This window comes from Pogona vitticeps, chromosome 2 (assembly GCF_051106095.1).
Source record: "Pogona vitticeps strain Pit_001003342236 chromosome 2, PviZW2.1, whole genome shotgun sequence".
Classification (NCBI taxonomy): domain Eukaryota; kingdom Metazoa; phylum Chordata; class Lepidosauria; order Squamata; family Agamidae; genus Pogona; species Pogona vitticeps.
The window spans coordinates 2,231,293-2,249,051 of record NC_135784.1 but is presented as its reverse complement, the minus strand read 5'-3'; the positions used below and the strand labels follow the sequence as shown (position 1 = coordinate 2,249,051).

General features: G+C 48.4%; 1 protein-coding gene and 1 long non-coding RNA gene across 3 annotated transcripts; one reads left to right on the top strand and one right to left on the bottom strand.

Annotated features, from left to right (window-relative positions):
* Nucleotides 1-10,238: 10,238 nt before the first annotated feature.
* LOC144587302 (uncharacterized) lies at nt 10,239-17,397 on the bottom strand. Its single transcript, XM_078387377.1, has 3 exons — nt 17,026-17,397; nt 11,335-12,158; nt 10,239-11,166 (listed from the first exon to the last, which is right to left on the bottom strand). Exons 2-3 carry the CDS (start codon nt 12,156-12,158, stop codon nt 10,281-10,283), a joined length of 1,710 nt encoding a protein of 569 aa, XP_078243503.1. The 5' UTR covers nt 17,026-17,397; the 3' UTR covers nt 10,239-10,280.
* LOC144587310 (uncharacterized) lies at nt 11,153-12,411 on the top strand. Of its 2 annotated transcripts, none has more exons than XR_013542461.1 (2): nt 11,153-11,339; nt 11,909-12,411. It is a non-coding gene; the product is annotated as an uncharacterized LOC144587310 (long non-coding RNA). The 2 variants fall into 2 exon arrangements; XR_013542460.1 differs by lacking the exon at nt 11,153-11,339 and adding an exon at nt 11,471-11,591.
* Nucleotides 17,398-17,759: the final 362 nt, after the last annotated feature.

The following is a 17,759-nucleotide window of genomic DNA, read 5'->3' as shown; positions in this document are numbered from 1 at the left end:
CAAGAATATTGAGGGATCCAAGGTTAGGAGGAGACAGGAGTGCGAGTGAAGGGTCCCCTCTGCTTTCATTATGACCTGTTAAACTTCTGCCTGTCAGGAAGCCGTTAAAAGGGAACAGAAGCTCCCCTCTCCATGGGGGAGGGGACTCAGAAGGCAAATCATACAATTAAACAGAAAACATGAGGTAAGAACAGCCCTGCCCGAGCGCAAAAAAAAAAAGGAAGGGAAAAAGGCTGTCAAATCTTCTCAAGAGGCCAAAAAGGTAGACGCACAAGTTCAGCCTGAGGGGAAGAAGAAGATCCGCCCTTCCCCCTCCCTCCTGAGGGAAAAACGGCGGCAAATCCTGTCAGAGGCCCCGCCCTCCAAACTGCGCACGCGCCCTTCTCTGTCGCCTAGAAGGGAGAAGGCAAGGCGCCTGCGCAGAGAAAGGCGGTTGCCAGGCGCGCCAATTCGAAATGGACGCCTGAGGAAGAAAGAAAGACGGGGGGGCTGGGGAGATGAAGTGACGGGGGGGGTTAACGTTGCCCCCCCTTTCTGTCTGCTCTTACCTTCGCCTTCCCTGAAGAACAAAAGAGCATAACAGCTGCTCTCTGTCAGAGCCCCCCCCCTCAGACATCACCCCATAGTCGGGGCGGGGGGTTAAGGGAAGGGCTGGGTGCCTCCCGACCCTTCTCCCTTCGGAGGTTGGCGGGTGGGGTGAGAGCAAGGCTAAAGTGGGGGGGCTTGGAAGGCTCGGTCGCCCCAGCAACCTATACAATGGGGGGCTCTTAAGAGGAGCCTGCCAACGGGCGCTTATGGGGGGCTTTCTCACCCCCCCTTTCCCCATCCCCTCATATCCATCCCTCTGAAAGCCATAGAGGCAGGTTTCGCAGTCTGCGCGTGGGGTGAGGGGGGTGAGGTTGGAGAGGGACGTGCAAGGCATTGCAAACCTTCCTGGGCGCAGCAAGTGGCGGGGGGGGCGAAGATACCAAAAACTCTCAGCCTGACCTTCCCCCGGACCCTTCCGTCCTGGTTTTTTTTTTTTTTTTTTGAGGGGGCGCTTTGCACCCTCCATCTCCTCTTCCCCCAACAAGCGCCCTCGCAGGATGGGGGGGGGAGAACAGGCGCACGAAAGCCTCTTTGCCCCCCCCGTCCATTTATGGATCCCCTTCAGAGGGTCACCCATGGGTTCAATTCGAGGGGGTGTGTGGAAGAGAGAACCCGCATCTCTATCGCTCTCGGTCCCCCTCCTTCCTCGGGCTCTGATCTTCACTAGATTGTGGGAAGGGAGGATTCCTCCTTTCCCCCCCCACTAGAATTCCCCCCATCTCCCTCTCTCTGCCCACGCATCAGCCCCCCCTTTACACCCCGTTTCCCCCCTTTTATTGCAAGAAGCTCAGGAGGTCCTTCACCTCTTTCTCTCCATTCATAAGGAAGGAGGGGAATACTAGAGCTTCCTAGCTCTTACGTCCAACCGGAAGCGGAAGGATTGCGCCTTCCCCTCTTTCCCTCCATCTCTATGGTCCCCGGTCCAGCCGCTTGCTGGGAGGCCTCCCCGGGAGTTCCGCGCATCAAGACCCTGGGAGGAGGTGGGTCGTGGGGGTGGGGGTGGGGCGCAGGACGTGGGGGCGTTAGGGTGTTTGTGTGTGCGCATAGCTTTGCTATGCTGTTGTGGAAGGAGAGCGAGCTAGAGCGGGACACGGCAGTGGGGGGGGATTTGGGGGGCTGGCGTTGCACCCGCGCCTTGCAAGGCAGGCGTTTATCCTTGCGCGTCTCTTGTTGCCCAAGGATCCGGGTTCCGCCCTTAAGGGCAGTGGGAAGGGAAGGTCGCTCTCCATTTCCTCCCCCCACCATCCTGCCTGCACCCGGTGGGTGTAAAAAAAAAGGGGGGGGGAGTCCTTTGGCTCTTGTCTTCTTTGCAAAGGTAAAATCTCAAAAGGGGCGGTGGATTTCTGGAAGAAACTCCACCCCAGCCACCCCTTGTCTGCAGCTTGGAGGGGGCGGGAGAGCTGGACTACGGAGGTGTTGTAGGGTTAGAGAAGGAGGAGTTGCTGCAAAGGGAAGAAGGATTGTGAATGTCTTCTGCATGTCATCTTCCCCCCCTCCCCGTCCAAATTGCCCTTTAGGGACTCTAAAGAAGCGTTCCCGATCCAGTTGCTCTCTCGGCTGCCTGATCCGGCAGAGAGGAGAGCGGATCCATCTCAAGACCAGATCTGGGGATCCACGACAGGAGAGCGGAGAGGTTTGTGGGTTTTTTTCCTCCCTGCCTGGCGTGAGGGCTTCCTTGTGTCCTTCCGAGCAGGAAAGGTCTTTTTTCTTTCTTTCTCTGAGAGGAAGGCAGTGATGAAACAGGCTGAGAAGCTGACGGACTTTCCTTCGCGGGATGTTTTTCAGCAGAGGCAAAATGAATCCTCTCAAAAACAGGACCTTGTGGCAAGTTCGGCAAGCTTCCATGCAGAATATTTTTCTCGTGGTTTGGTCCCGGAGGCCCAGTTCTGGACCATCCACTTTACAAAAGGCCCGCTCCTCATTTGTCAGGACAGATCCCCTCCATTTTTGGACTCTCCTTAGAGAGCCTTTAGGGACGTGGTGGCGCTGTGGGCTAAACCGCAGAAGCCTGTGCTGCAGGGTCAAAAGACCAAGCAGTCGTAAGATCGAATCCACGCGACGGAATGAGCGCCCGTCGCCTGTCCCAGCTCCCGCCAACCTAGCGGTTCGAAAGCATGCAAATGCAAGTAGATAAATAGGTACCATCTCGGTGGGAAGGTAAACAGCGTTCCGTGTCTAAATCACACTGGCCATGTGACCACGGAAGATTGTCTTCGGACAAACGCTGGCTCTATGGCTTGAAGAGCGCGATGAGCACCCCTAGAGTCGGACACGACTGGACAAAAATTGTCAAGGGGAACCTTTACCTTTACTAGAGAGCCTGCTCTGCCACTGAGTCTCCCCTTCCCACAACTGCTTCAGACTTTTGGCTTTCCAAACTCCACCCTCACCCCTTTTTTAAAAATCTGGGGCTGGGGTGTGTGTGTGTGTGTTTCCCTCTCCCAGGAGGTCCTTTGTAAAGTGAACGGCTCTGAAGTGTCCATTCTTGAGCAAAGCGTCCCCACATCTGTTGCAAAGGCAGCAAGGGAAGTTAGCAGCAGGTTCCTGCAGTCTGTGTCTCTCCTGTGAAGGGTGGTCGGTGAGCTCCGAGGGAAGAAGGCAGCCCGAGCAAGGTCGGGGTTGGAAGAGAACAGGGGATGATGATGTCCCTGCAAGTGAGAAATGTCTTGAGACATGCATTGAGTCTTCCCGGGGTTCCACGAAACTACCACATTCCTTCGGGCACACAGGATACTGAGGCTGAGAACCACCCGGGCAAGTGGGCTGTGCATTGGTATCTTTCTTAATCCAAGACAGTGAAATGGATTTTTTAATGGCCTTGTTACAAAAGAAGGATGCCACCCATGGAAATCTACCAGGCAGTGAAATGGGGGTGGGAGAGAGAGAGAGGTTCTGTGTGATTTTTGTTGGTGCCAGTTTTGTGTGAGAAAATGGCATGGGCCGATGGTCTGCGTCTGTGCTTCCAAGCAGAGAGGATCGCAGAAGGAGGACACCATCTAAGTATATTTGTACTTCTACAGGTACTTATAGAATTACAAATGGCTTATGCGGCTTTGGGAACAATATCCATCAATAAATTTCACACAGTTGCAGATCTCACTGTGCCGATATAGTTATGAGATACTTAGGTTTAACAGCAACAGCAGAGATTCAGGGGGATTGCGGGGAACCCAGCACCCTAGGGGATGAATTAGGATCAGTGGTTGTGAGACAGCCTTTCTCTATATTTAGGAACATGTTTCTTTCTCAAACTACAAATCCCAAAATCCTGTGTCTGTGGGGATTCTGGGATTGTAGTCAGTGAAAGGAACTCTTCCCAGCTCTGCCGTCACCTCCTCCTCCTTTCTGGGTGGTCATTTCCTCCGTTTCCCCCTGCCCACCTGCTTGTCCTGACCTTAGGAAGATTATACCCGATTTCATTATCTCTACGGTCATTAGATCTTTCAGATGTAAACAACTGTGTTTTAAGAGTTTTACATCAAAAGATGGAGCTTCTCCCCACATTCGACCCCCTGATCTCACACAGGAGGCTCATGAAGGTTTAATCTGAGCTCTAATGCCTTGGTCTGCATGGCTTCAGCACAATATGCAATGATCCTCTGTTAAATTTAAGATAAAATCTTTCCCATAGGTCCCTACCAAGTGCTGTTTTTTTGGGGGGGGGGAATTTCTACTCCTCTTTGAGTGCCCCTCAAGGAGGACTGGACAGAGGCAGACCACCTATCCTGAAGGGAGAGAATAAATTGTGAAAAACGGGCAGCCCTCCCTCCAGGTCGGAGGTTCCTGGGTCGTGACAAAAGGCCAGTGTGAGGAGCTGGCTGGTTCCCTGAGCCTTCCTCCAGCAGCGCCCCTTTCTGCCAAGTGGAGGAAAGCTTGTCCGGCAACCCAAGGAGTTCCCGAGGCCCCTTTTCCACCCTTTCCCCGGGAATGGAGGGCAGGACACGTCCCAACGGGCTCAAGCGACAGGAAGCCGGATTTTGGTTTAAGATCAGGGGAAAACTTCCTAATGGTTTGAGGAGTACGACAACAGAACCTGCGACCTTAGGAGCCCTTTCAAGGGGAAAATTGGACCACCCTCTGTCCGGCCAGCTTTGATTTGGATTCCTTCAGGGAGCAAGAGGTATATGGACGGGATGTCCTCGGAGGCCCCCGTCCAACTTCATTGTTCCAGGATTCTAAGAAACAGAGAGGCAGCCTGCCCTGGATGGATTTTCGCTCTCTCTGAAAACTCAGCTGCGCCACTTGGGGGTCCTCCTGGATTCATCCCTGAGCCTGAATGCCCACGCTTTGGTGGCGACCAGGAGGGCCTCTGCACAAACGGGTGCGCCAGCCGGGCTTGTTCCTGGAGGGGTCGGATGTGGCCACATCTGGTGACGTCTGCCTTAGTTACAACCCAGCTGGATTACTGTCATGCACTCTGGGGAGGGTGTCTTCTGGAAAGTGTTTTCCAAACTTCAGTGGGTTCAAAACCCTTCAGAGCCGTTGACCTTGCAAAAGATCTGCTGGGAGAGGGATGTCTCCTCCACCTCCTGGGGCCGACATGGAGGGTGGGAGCTGGGAAAAGGGCCAAAGGGAAGGAAGGGAGACCATCTCCTCCCTCCCTCCCTCTCGGGGGAACTCTCTCTGCCTTTCTTCTTCCCTCCTGCCCTCCAAGATATTGCCTGCTCCCAAGGGGTCTGTCTTCTTCGGTCACCTCTGAGTCACTTTGGACCCTCCTGCATTTCGAATGTTTGTTTTTAATTATTTCAATTCTTGATTTATGAGCTAATTAAACAAATGACTCAGTGAATAATTGAGTAATGAAACGTGGGGGGGACAGCAGGCGCCTTTTCTGGCTGCATCCAGAGCCCCTTCAAGGGTCCGAGGGCCACTAGGAGGCAGGGAGAGAGGGTGCAGAGGTTGCCCCTTTGCAAGACGGTGGGGGTCTGGATGTGGCCCCCTCCCCTCCAACCAACCTACTCTTCCCCCCAACCTCCATCCCTCCTTCCCCCAGCCCCTCTTCCCCCCAGGGACGTTGCAGGTCCTTCCATCCCTTCCCTCTGAAGCTTGGGGGCCAAGGGAGGGAGTCATTTCCAGCAAACACCCCCAACCTGAATTTAGGTTTATCAGGCAGGCGGGGGGAGGGGGAGAGAAAATAGTGTCTCCTGGGGAGAACTGAGTGGAAATGGAAATCAACCGACCCCCTTTTCTACCCCCAAACAGGCACCCCCAAACCTCCCCCTGATGACTCCCCCCTCCCCCCACTGTGGATTTCCAGGAGTTGCCTCCTTCTGTTATGGTGATGAAATTTAGTCCAAGGGTTGCCAGGAGGGGAGAGGGTGCAGAGGTAACCCCTTTGCAAGAGGGGGGTCTGGATATAACCTTCTCCCCCCACACCCATGCCTAGTACCCCTCCTTCTCCCCCCAGCCCCATTTCCCAGCCAGGGACGCTGCAAGTCCTTCCTTCCCCTCCTTCCCAGGCCAGGGGGGGCAACACTCACCCCCCATGGACTTAGCTTTACCAGGAGGGGCAGGACGGAAATCAAGGGACACTTTTTCTCTCCCCCCACTTTTCTGACCCCCACCGTAGGAGGAAGAATTGAGCAGAAAGCCCCCCCTTCCCATTAGGCACCGTTGCCTGGGGGGAGTAAGAAGAGTCTCTTGGGCCCGAAGGGCCAGATCGGGACACCCCTCACCCACTTTCCCCTGAAACAGGGAAGAGACCCCCCCTGAGGACCAAGGCCTGCCACACCTTGGGGGGAATCTCAGCCCCCTCCCCATACATCCTTCCTCCCACTCCCCCCATATATCCCAACCGTCCACCTCCTTCTGGGTCCTCCACCAGGAAACTCACGAGGAAGCCCACCCCTCGCTCCGCCACGACTGCACTCCTGGGAGGACCATAGAGTTGGGTCATGGGGGGGAGAGAAGGAGGGGCAGGCGCGTGGCTTCCGCTTCCGGTTGGAGCTAGAGCGAGGAGCCCCTCCTCCCCCCCGCAAAGTGAGGGGGTGGTTGTGGTTGAGGCAGGAGGGGGGAGATCTGTGGGGATCGCGGGGGGTGGGGAGAGTAAGGGGGATTATGAATGGGACACCCCCACACACAATACACCCCCCGCAGACCCACAACAACACCCCCCCCACACCCACAAAAACCTAGCCTGACGGTCCCTGGCCTTGGTTTCCTTCTTTCTTGACCACCATTTCTATACCGGCTTTTCTCCTGAAGTATCATGAGGGGGCCAACACTCTACTGGGCCAAACCAATTCCCGCTCTGAGAAAGGATGCACAAAAGCCACCCCGAGAACACACTTGAAGCACAAAGCCTCCCCCCAAGACTCCCTGTGTCAGAAGCCCCACCAGGCCCTTCCCTGTGTTTTGTGGAGGGGTTTTTTGGGAGGGGGGACAGCGTCTCCCCATCCACCACAGGCCGCCCCCCTTCCTCGGCCTGCTTTTTGACCGACCAGGAGTGCCTCTCTCTTGCCTGGCTTCAGGGTCAGCTTCGTCCAGTCCCTTCCTGACACCCGGAACAGGTCTAGAACCACAATGGCCTTTTCCTGGAAAGGAGAGACAAAGGAGAGGCCGAGTGGGGGGTCACGACCCACCCCAAAACTCCGGACAAGCTCGGCCAGCGGTATCATGTAGATGTTCAATAGCATAGGGGACAAAATCGGAGGGATCCCACAGGCCGGTGGCCAGGGTGTGGAGCAGGAGTCCCACCAGGACCACCCACTGGGTCATCCCCTCAAAAGAAGACCGGATCCACCACAAAAGAGAGCCTCCCTTCGTTAGCCTAATTTGACTTTGTTCTGACTCTTTTTTAATTTGTTGAATTTTAAAGTTGTAAAGTTTTAAATGCTTGGGATCGTTAGTGCAACCGGTAAAACCTATGCAAACTTAATTTGGCTTCGTTCTGAGTCTTCGTTAATTTTTTGTGAATTCCCCCCCCATTAAATTCACCAAAAATTAACGAAGAGTCAGAACAAAGCCAAACTAAGTTTGCACACGATTTAGAAGGTGCTCTAATGAATCCAAGCATGTAAAACAGTTTCTGAGTCTTCGTTAATTTTTTGTGAATTTTTTCCTCCCCCATTAGAAAAAATGGAGCCCAACTTTTGACAGCTCCATTATTTCCTGTGGGGGAGGAAAAATTCACAAAAATTAACGAAAAGTCAGAAACTGTTTTAAATGCTTTGAATCGTTAGTGCACCTTCTAAATCATGTGCAAACTTAGTTTGGCTTTGTTCTGACTCTTCATTAATTTTTGGTGATTTTTTTCCTCCCCCATAGGAAAGCATGGAGCCCAACTTTTGACAGCTGTCAAAAGTTGGTGGGGGAGAAAAAAAATCAGCAAAAATTAACAAAAAGTCAGATCAAAGCCAAATTAAGTTTGCACCCATTTTAGAAGGTGCAGTAATGATTCCAAGCATTTAAAACCGTTTTTGAACTTTTTAAGACACTTTTAAAATTGAAAAACTGACATCGCAAAACCATTGAAATGCATTGAATAGGCTTCAGTGCATTCCAATGGGGGGAACATTGTATCGCTTAATGATGTTTCCTATGGGTTTTTTCGCTTAAGTATGGCAATCCGTGCCTTTTGGAATGGATTAACCGGTTTTCAATGCATCTCTATAGGAAAACGCGTTTCACTTAACGATGTTTTCCCATAGCGTTTTTTAACCAATTAACATCGTTAAGCGAGGCACCTATCCTTAAGTTTCTGTTCAGACTGAAGCTGTTCCCACATTCTTTGCATTTCAAAGGTTTCCCCTTTGTATGAGATCTTGGATGAATAGAAAGATGACTGCTTTTATAAAAGATCCCCCTACATTCCATGTATTTCTATGGCCTCTCCCCTTTTTGACGTCTTTGATATCTACCGGTCAGAACTTCATTAGGATACCTGGCTCGACAGGAAAACTACAGAAATTTACAGACCTCCCAGGCAAGGAGATTCTACAATTCATCAATGCTGATGTGATTGCAGGGAAAGGGTGAATCTCAAAATGAGAATCTGTGGGGGTTTGGTATTCTCAGACATCTGGATATGTGCTGTTTCTCCTGTGGGTTCCAATAAACACAACTGATCCACTGGGGTCATGCCAAAAGCCTTCTCTGAGGAGCTTCTCCATTTCTCCCTTTCTCTCTTCAGCTAGCCTGCCTCTTTTCTACCTGATCTTTCTCCTCCACTATCTCTCCCCAATAGGAGGGTTTCTCCGATCTTACCTCTCTCCGTCTCCTTTCTGCCACTCATGAGGTATAATCCCACTGTTTGGTCCAGGGTTTCTCCATTCATATCCACGCCCAGCCTTATGATAAAATCCTTTCCTTCTTTTGCCCTTCTACCTCTCCAGCTTCCGCTGTCTCCCTTCTTGATGGTTCACCGATATATTTCTCTTCCCTCTTCCTGTCTTATTCCTTCCTTTTTCTCCTGCATCTCTGCTGCTCCTAAGATTCATTTACGTGGTGGATCCTTCCTTTCCTCTGAAAGACTTTCTGCTTCCCTCCCTGGAACTTCCACCTTAGACACCCCAGGCTCTTTATTTCCAGACTCTCCCATCCCTACATTGGTCCCAACCTTTGAATCTTCACCCGGAACTATCTCTACCCTCCTAGTTTTCTCTGTGACCTCATCTCTCTATCTTCCCGTTCTCCCCATGGAGGTGTCACTTCTCTGATGAGTCATATGTTCTGCCTCCGGGGCTCCATTGGGTTTTGCCCTCCTCTTGTCAGGAAAGGATGGCTGTCCAGTCAGGATGGGTTCAACCCCACTTTCTCCCTCACATAGAGAAACAGTGACAAGGTGTTTGAAGCTCATCTGGGTATCCCATAGGAAGTCTTTTCATTGTTGCAGTGATTTCAGCCAATTCCAAAACTTGTTGATTCTGTACAAATTCATTTATTTACATCAATTCTAGATTACATACTTAAATATACTTAATCCAAAAAAAAATATGTAAGGCAGTCTTACGGGTGTGAGGACAAAACTGTTGGAACAGATCTTCAAATCCAAACGTCATACAGTTATGCAAAAACTGCAGGCTTACTCAACATCAGTTCCATCGTCTGTTGTACTTCATGAAACCAAACATCTATGTTTCTCCGTTCCTTTCTAAGAACAGTTTGTGGGAGAGCTCTCCAAATATTTATATCCCTTTGTTCTGCATCAGTCAACAATACCAAATCTTCCCAAGGCTTGTGTCTCCCAGCCTCTGAGATGCTCAGATGTTAAGGATCTAAGGATTTGGTCACCTCTGACCCACTGGACTCCAGGGCCCGAAGTGACCAGAGCTTGAAAACAAATCACAATTTTGACTCATTCCAACAATACCTGACTATACACTCAGTACAATAGCATAGAAATGCTTAGTTTTTCATAAATAATATAGAATATATATTAACTGGTACCCTCTTTAAAACTCAATTACTATTATTATTTATGAGGGTAAAGCCTTCTAAAACAAATGACAGCTTTTCTTTCTTCACTACGTGCTTTTCTTTCATCAGTTAGCCTTAGAACATCCATATTTTTCTGTTTTTACACTAATTTTGTAAAAGCTTCCATTGCAAAATATATATTTTTCTCATTTTTTCAACACAAGCTTCTACGGCTATTTTGCGATATCTACCTGTTAACTAACAATAGAAATAAAACACATGACAAGTGACACTTCAAAATGAGCTTCATTTTTTTCTATTTCTTTTGCATTACGTCAGCATTTATGTAGTTTCTCCCCAGTGTGAATCCTTTGATGTAACCTAAGGCCACCACTTTGACTAAAGCTCTTTCCACATTCCATGCATTTGTACGGTTTCTCCCCAGTGTGAGTCCTTTCATGTGACCTAAGGTTCCCACTCCGACTAAAACTTTTTCCACATTCCATGCATTTATGTGGTTTCTCCCCAGTGTGAATCCTTTGATGTAACCTAAGGCGACCACTTTGACTAAAGCTCTTTCCACATTCCATGCATTTGTACGGTTTCTCCCCAGTGTGAGTCCTTTCATGTGACCTAAGGTTCCCACTCAGACTAAAACTTTTTCCACATTCCATGCATTTATGTGGTTTCTTCCCAGTGTGAATCCTTTGATGTAACCTAAGGCCACCACTGTAACTAAAGCTCTTTCCACATTCCATGCATTTGTACGGTTTCTCCCCAGTGTGAGTCCTTTCATGTGACCTAAGGTTCCCACTCAGACTAAAACGTTTTCCACATTCCATGCATTTATGTGGTTTCTCCCCAGTGTGAATCCTTTGATGTATCCTAAGGTGACTACTCTGACTGAAGCTCTTTCCACATTCCATGCATTTATGTGGTTTCTCCCCAGTGTGAATCCTTTGATGTAACCTAAGGCCACCACTGTAACTAAAGCTCTTTCCACATTCCATGCATTTGTACGGTTTCTCCCCAGTGTGGGTCCCTTCATGTGACCTAAGGTTCCCACTCAGACTAAAACTTTGTCCACATTCCATGTATTTATGTGGTTTCTCCCCAGTATGAGTTTTTTCATGTTTCCTAAGGCCATCACTGTGACTAAAGCTCTTTCCACATTCTATACATTTATAAGGCTTCTCCCCAGTGTGAATCCTTTGATGTATCCTAAGGTGACCACTCTGACTGAAGCTCTTTCCACATTCCTTGCATTTATGTAGTTTCTCCCCAGTGTGAATCCTTTGATGTAATCTAAGGACACCACACCTACTAAATCTCTGTCCACATTCCATGCATTTGTGCGGATTCTGCCCAGTGTGAGTCCTTTCATGTGACCTAAGGTTACCACTCTGACTAAAACTTTTTCCACATTCCATGCATTTATGTGGTTTCTCCCCAGTGTGAGTTTTTTCATGTTTCCTAAGGCCATCACTGTGACTAAAGCTCTTTCCACATTCCATACATTTATGTGGTTTCTCCCCAGTGTGAATCCTTTGATGCAATCTAAGGACACCACTGTGACTAAAGCTCTTTCCACATTCCATGCATTTGTGCGGTTTCTGCCCAGTGTGAGTCCTTTCATGTGACCTAAGGTTACCACTCTCACTAAAACTTTTTCCACATTCCATGCATTTATGTGGCTTCTCCCCAGTGTGAATCCTTTCATGTGACCTAAGGTTACCACTCTGACTAAAACTTTTTCCACATTCCATGCATTTATGTGGTTTCTCCCCAGTGTGAATCCTTTCATGTGACCTAAGATGACTACTCTGAGTAAAGCTCTTTCCACATTCCATGCATTTATGTGGTTTCTCCCCAGTGTGAATCCTTTCATGTGACCTAAGGTTACCACTCTGACTAAAACTTTTTCCACATTCCATGCATTTATGTGGTTTCTCCCCAGTGTGAGTTCCTTTGTGTATATGGAGGCTCTTGTTTCCACATTCCCTACGTGGATACAGTTTCTTCCCCGTGTGTGTTCTTTGGTGTCTACTGAGGTGACATGCATTTACGTGGTTTCTCCCCTGCGTCAGCCTTTTTATGTCAAATCCATGCCTGTCCACTCTGATTTTCAATTCCATGTTTTCTTGCTTGATTATGAGTTCCTGTCCAGGTTGCTTCAGATGTTGCTGGGCAATTCTTCTTCTCCTGTTCATCATCTGGTAGGTTAGAAGAAGAAAAAAACAGAGAAATAACCACTGTCAAAATCTGCAGGAAAAAGGAATGATGTGTTCGGATTCTGCCTGATTCACGGAGGAGCAAGGAAAGATAGCCAAAAAGGTGAGGGAAGAGAATCAGGGAGGGGATGAGGCCGGACTGTAGGTTGTTCTTTTGGGCTTGAAGTTGGAAGGGCTCTTCACTGGGGAACATTTTGGGGGAGGAGTAATGAAAGAAGGTTCATTTCCACACCCAAATAAGTACATCAAATTCAAAGTATACTAATTTTTTATTCCCTTCTCAAATTCTCCCCAAAGACTAGACTTACATTTCCAGAAAATTAGAAAGGAATTTCTCAAAGTTGCTTAAAGAGGAAACAAATATTTCAATTAAAGGATTGTTTAGCAGAAATGAATAACAAGGGGGGAAAGAACAGTGTTAGAAAGGAAGAGCAAAAGTGGATGAATGTGGCAGCTAAATGATTGGACTCGAGAATGGGTAAAGATCAGTGAGTGGTCAATGCAGGGAACTGACAAAGTCTGCAGAGATTATTATTCAGAAGGAGAAGAGAAAGGACAGGTCCATGAAATGGATGGGATGTAGAGTTTATAAAATGCTGTTACGGGTAGAGAACCATCAGGAATTTCTGAAAACAGGATAGGAAGCAGAGAGGGTCAGTGTAGGAATTAGGACTGGGAGCTGGTCGTGTTGCCGCTGTCTGTGGCTGAGGAGGATGAGAGAAGGGGTGTTTTGTGACTGGAGCTGGGTTGGTCCTGTGGGACGAGGCAGTGGATCGGAGCTGGCGCCCGAGCTCATATCGCGGGACTCGTATGAAGCTGCCTGCAGAACTCAGAAGAACAGCATGCTAGGGACCAAAAGCTGGGTGCCTCTGTTGGGAGTTTCTGCAACTCCTCAGCGGGTCCTGCGTGGAGGTGAATGGGGGCTCAATGGGGCTAGGAAGCAGAGATGGTCAGGGAAATAGGTGCTGAGGCAATGGCATCTTAGAACTGCAGAGCTAGAAGGTAAGTGAACTCCCAACCTCTGGATCCAGAGTTAGATATCTAAACAAATGTGTATGGAAAGAGGGGAGTGAAGAATATACTGTAAATAATTATAAATGCTGCATATTCCAGTAGTATCTCGGTTTACAAAAATCAATGTTTCCTCTAGGACAGAATCCTGAAACTCCGGTCCGTGGTCCGGTGCCAGTCTGTGGCCTAAGCCTGACCAGGCATGTGCTCCCCCACGCCTTTCCACATGCACACAAGTGTATGTGCCCTGCACTGCCCGAACAGCCCTCCTTGAATAATGAATTAAATCAGATAGAAGTTATTCTACTAGAGCCACAGATGTCACCAGGAGGTCTTCTCTGAAGTTCTGGAAACAGTCAGCAGGGACTCAAATAGGAAGGAGAAGTAGAGGTGGCAGAAAACTATTGTGGGGGAACGCTTCTTCCCAACGTTGCTAAGCTGTTGGCTGATTCTTCAGTGCAGAGAACGCTCTCCTGGTTGACGTCATAGCTGCTTCTGAGAGGAGGAACTACTACCCATTCTTCCTCTTCCTCATAGTGATAGAGAGCTAACTTTAAACCCTTTCTTTGGGCCAATCCTAATGTGAACTTGTAAGCTTAATAAAAGAGAGTCCTCCTGGGGGCTTTGCCCCAGAGGATCTGTATGCAGAGTTGGATCCAGAGGTGTGTGAGGAGGACTCTGTTGGCAGACATCCTTGTGTGTGTGTCTAAACAAGAACATAGAGAACACCTTTTCCCTCTCCTTATCTCCTTCACAAGAAAAATACAAACAGGAGTTAATTCATGTCATGCAAAGGGAAAAACATTTTACTGCTAGATCTGAAACATCGTTGGAAAATTCTGCCCAAAATCAGCACAAATCGCTCTCCCTAAAAACTCAATTAAGGAATTTTTTTTAAAAAAAAAGGCAAAAAAAATTATTTTGGAGCAATGGAGCAAGCTCCAACAGGCAGTGAACCAGAAAAACAATACACTGGAAGATGATGCTGGAAGTTGAGCCCCTCAGGTGGGAAGGCGTCCAACATGCTATTGAGGAAGAGCGGAGGACAAATGCAAGTAGCTCCAGAGCTAATGAAGTGGTTGGGCCAAAGCCGAAAGGATGCTCAGCTGTGGACGTGACTGGAAGTGAAAGGAAAGTCCGATGCTGCAAAGAAAAATACTGCAAAAGAACCTGGAATGTAAGATCTATGAACCTTGGTAAGCTGGATGTGGTCAAAATGACAAGAATAAACATTTTAGTGAACTCAAATGGACGGGAATGGGAGAATTCAATTCAGATGATTATCATATCTACTATTGTGGGCAAGAATCCCGTAGAAGGAATGGAGTAGCCCTCATAGTCAACAAAAGAGTGGGAAAAGCTGTACCGGGATACCATCTCAAAAATGATAGAATGATTTCAATACAAATCCAAAGCAGACCTTTCAACATCACAGTCATCCAAGTTTATGCACCAACCACCATTGCTGAAAAGGCTGAAATTGACCAATTCTATGAAGACCTACAACACCTTCTAGAACTGACACCAAAGAAAGATGTTCTTGTCATTATGGGGGACTGGAATGCTAAAGTAAGGAGTCAAGAGAGAAAAGGAACAACAGGTAAGTTTGGCCTTGCAGTTCAAAATGAAGCAAGGCAAAGTGTAATTGAGTTTTGTAATGGGAACAAGCTGGTCATCACAAACACTCTTTTCCAAATCATCATCAATGGAAAACTCAGCAGTGGCCAGAGGCTGGAAAAGATCAGTCTACATCCCAATCCCAAAGAAGGGCAGTGCCAAAGAATGCTCCAACTATACAATTGCACTCATTTCACACGCTAGCAAGGTTATGCTCAAAATCCTCCAAGGTAGGCTTCAGCAGTAAGTGGACCGAGAACTCCCAGAAGTACAAGCTGGATTTTGAAGGGGCAGAGGAACTCGAGACCAAATTGCTAACATGCGCTGGATTATGGAGAAAGCCAGAGAGTTCCAGAAAAACATCTACTTCTCCTTCATTGACTATGCAAACGCCTTTGGCTGTGTCGACCACAGCAAAGTATGGCAAGTCCTTAAAGAAATGGGAGTGCCTGACCACCTTATTTATCTCCTGAGAAACCTATATGTGGGACAGGAAGCCACAGTTAGAACTGGATATGGAACAACTGATTGATTCAAAATTGGGAAAGGAGTACGACAAGGCTGCATATTGTCCCCCTGCTTATTTAACTTATATGTAGAATACATTGTGAGAAAGGTCGGACTGGAGGAATCCCAAGCCAGAATTAAGATTGCCGGAAGAAATATCAACAACCTCAGATATGACAGAAAGTGAGGAGGAATTAAGAAACCTTGTAATGGGGGTGGGGGGAACAGAAGATGAGATGGTTGGACAGTGTCACTGAAGCGACCAACATGAATTTGGCCCAGCTCCAGGAGGCTGTGGAAGACAGGAGGGCCTGGCGTGCTCTGGTCTGTGGAGTCATGAAGAGTCGGACACAACTAAAAGAGTAAACAACAACAACATAGAAATAATAATAGAAATAAATAAGAGTCTGGGGTCTAGGCAAAGAGAGGAGAGGGAGATGGAAAGAGAGGCAGGACTTCCTCTGATCAGTTTAGGCGTGCCTTGGATTGCCCAGACCAAGAGGGAAACAAGGGCCAGGAGTAGGGGATAAAGATCATCCTGCCTGGATTGATGGGGGTGCCTACCCAGTTCGGGCACCCGCTTTTGCAAAAGGGCTTTTTAATAAAGGAGAGCTGCTTGTATTCATGGTTGTCTGGTTCTTGCATTTAAGTAACAAGGGTGTGAGCATTTCTCACTACTGGGGGCTCGTCCGGGATCCAAGTCTCCTGCTGTGTTCCACTGCTGAGAAAACAAGGAGACGCATTCCATCGATTTCAACAGCCTACTTTCCCTGGCGGGGAACTTGGCTGCGCAGATGAGATAACCCGAGATGTCCGACACCCCGGTGAAGGAGACTGGGAGAATTTGTTGGGCACAAATCTAACAACCAGGCCACTCCGTGCTCGGACCAAGGTAAGAAGAGGGGACTGTTAAGTATTGCCTTGGTGGTTGAGATTGGGACTGACGGACACGAGTGCGTGAAACACAAAGTCTTGGACATAAAGTGAGTCTGGAGTCTTGATCCCTGGTTCTGTTGTCTCCACGAGGATCGTCCAGCCAGGAAAAAGAGGAAATGGGACAAAGGAGAAAAGGGGAAACGCCGTCCCCCCACGTGGGATGTGAAAGGGAGAGAAAAGGAAGGATATAGAAATAAGAAGGACCAGGAGCAGAGAGTGAGAGAGTGAGTGAGTGAGTGAGTGTGTGTGTGTGTGTGAGCGAGAGAGAGAGAGAAGTGGAGGCCAGAACGGCAGAGGTGAAGAGAGTAAGCAATTGCTAGAAGAGTGGGAAGGTTGATATCAAGAGATGAGGCAGGAAGGGGAAGGAACCATTACTCAGCCAGGAAACCTTTCTACTGGGGTAAATGGGAGAGAAGAGGATCGGGCCGAAAGAGAGAGGAAGAGGGGAAGCAAACAAGAAAGGAAAAAACAGAGGACTTAGAACGGAAGAACCTTCCCCCACGCAGGGTGTGTGGAAATGTCTTCCCAGAGGAGATGATGGGAGGGGGAGAGCGGTGGACGGGGGAGACGTTGTGCCTCTTGCATCGGATGCCAAGGAAACCATATCCTTGAACACCAGCACTCTGCACATGTTCAAAGAAGACCTGTGGTGTCACGGATGGAGTACCAGACTGGAAACCAGGAGACCTGGGTCCAAATCCCTGCTGGGACAGGGAAACGGAGAGGAGAGAGTGGGGGGGGCAAGGCTCCTTAAGCCACCCCTTGAAATGTCACTGACCTTGCAAACGTTCGGAGGGATGTGGGATATGGGTTCTTTCTAATGGGTCCCAAAAACAGCAGAGAGAAATCACTCTCACTCCGTCTCACTCCTTCCTAGGAGAAAAGGAGAAAGAAAACATCAGCCTGGAGGCTTTACGGATAAAGCAAATCAAAAACATTTCCATCCGAGATGTGCCTTCCTCGTGTTTCTATTAAACGGGGCCACATCCCCATCTCCCTCTCCTTCTCCCTCTCTAGTCAGGCGTAACTTCCCTCTGAAACATGCAATGAAAGTAGCAGAATACAAGAGGGCAGGTCTCTGACGGTCGATTTAAAATATTTTTATCTTGCCTTTCTCATGAAAAAAAAGGTTGCAAGATAGCTTACGTGCCTCAGAAAAAGGCAACATTTAAAAGTGAAAAACAGCAAGACTACAAACCTTAAAATGAATCAAACCGAAGCTGCACTTAGGATGTTAAATGAAATCAACATCGAGAAAATGCCAGAGCCCCGTGCGATGGAGCGGACCGGACCCTCTGTTGTCACGGGAGCATCTGTAATTCGAATTGTGGGGTTATTTGTACGTGCTATATCTAGACTTTGGCCTCTGTGTGTCGCCTATAGTTCAGGAAAGGCTAAACCACGAGGAGCAGATTTAGATTCAGCATCATTTCTATTGTCAGAATTTTAAAAGGAGGGGGGAGTGATACCTGGATATAGAAGAAATTTTTATTTATGGTCTAGGGAGTAGAA

Coding starts and splice junctions, on each gene's coding strand:
- LOC144587302 (XM_078387377.1), bottom strand. CDS start 12,158: ATGATGAACAGGAGAAGAAGAATTGCCCAGCAACATCTGAAGCAACCT. Junction 11,167..11,334: donor AGTCAGAGTGGTAACCTTAG/GTCACATGAAAG, acceptor TGGTCACCTTAG/GATACATCAAAGGATTCACA.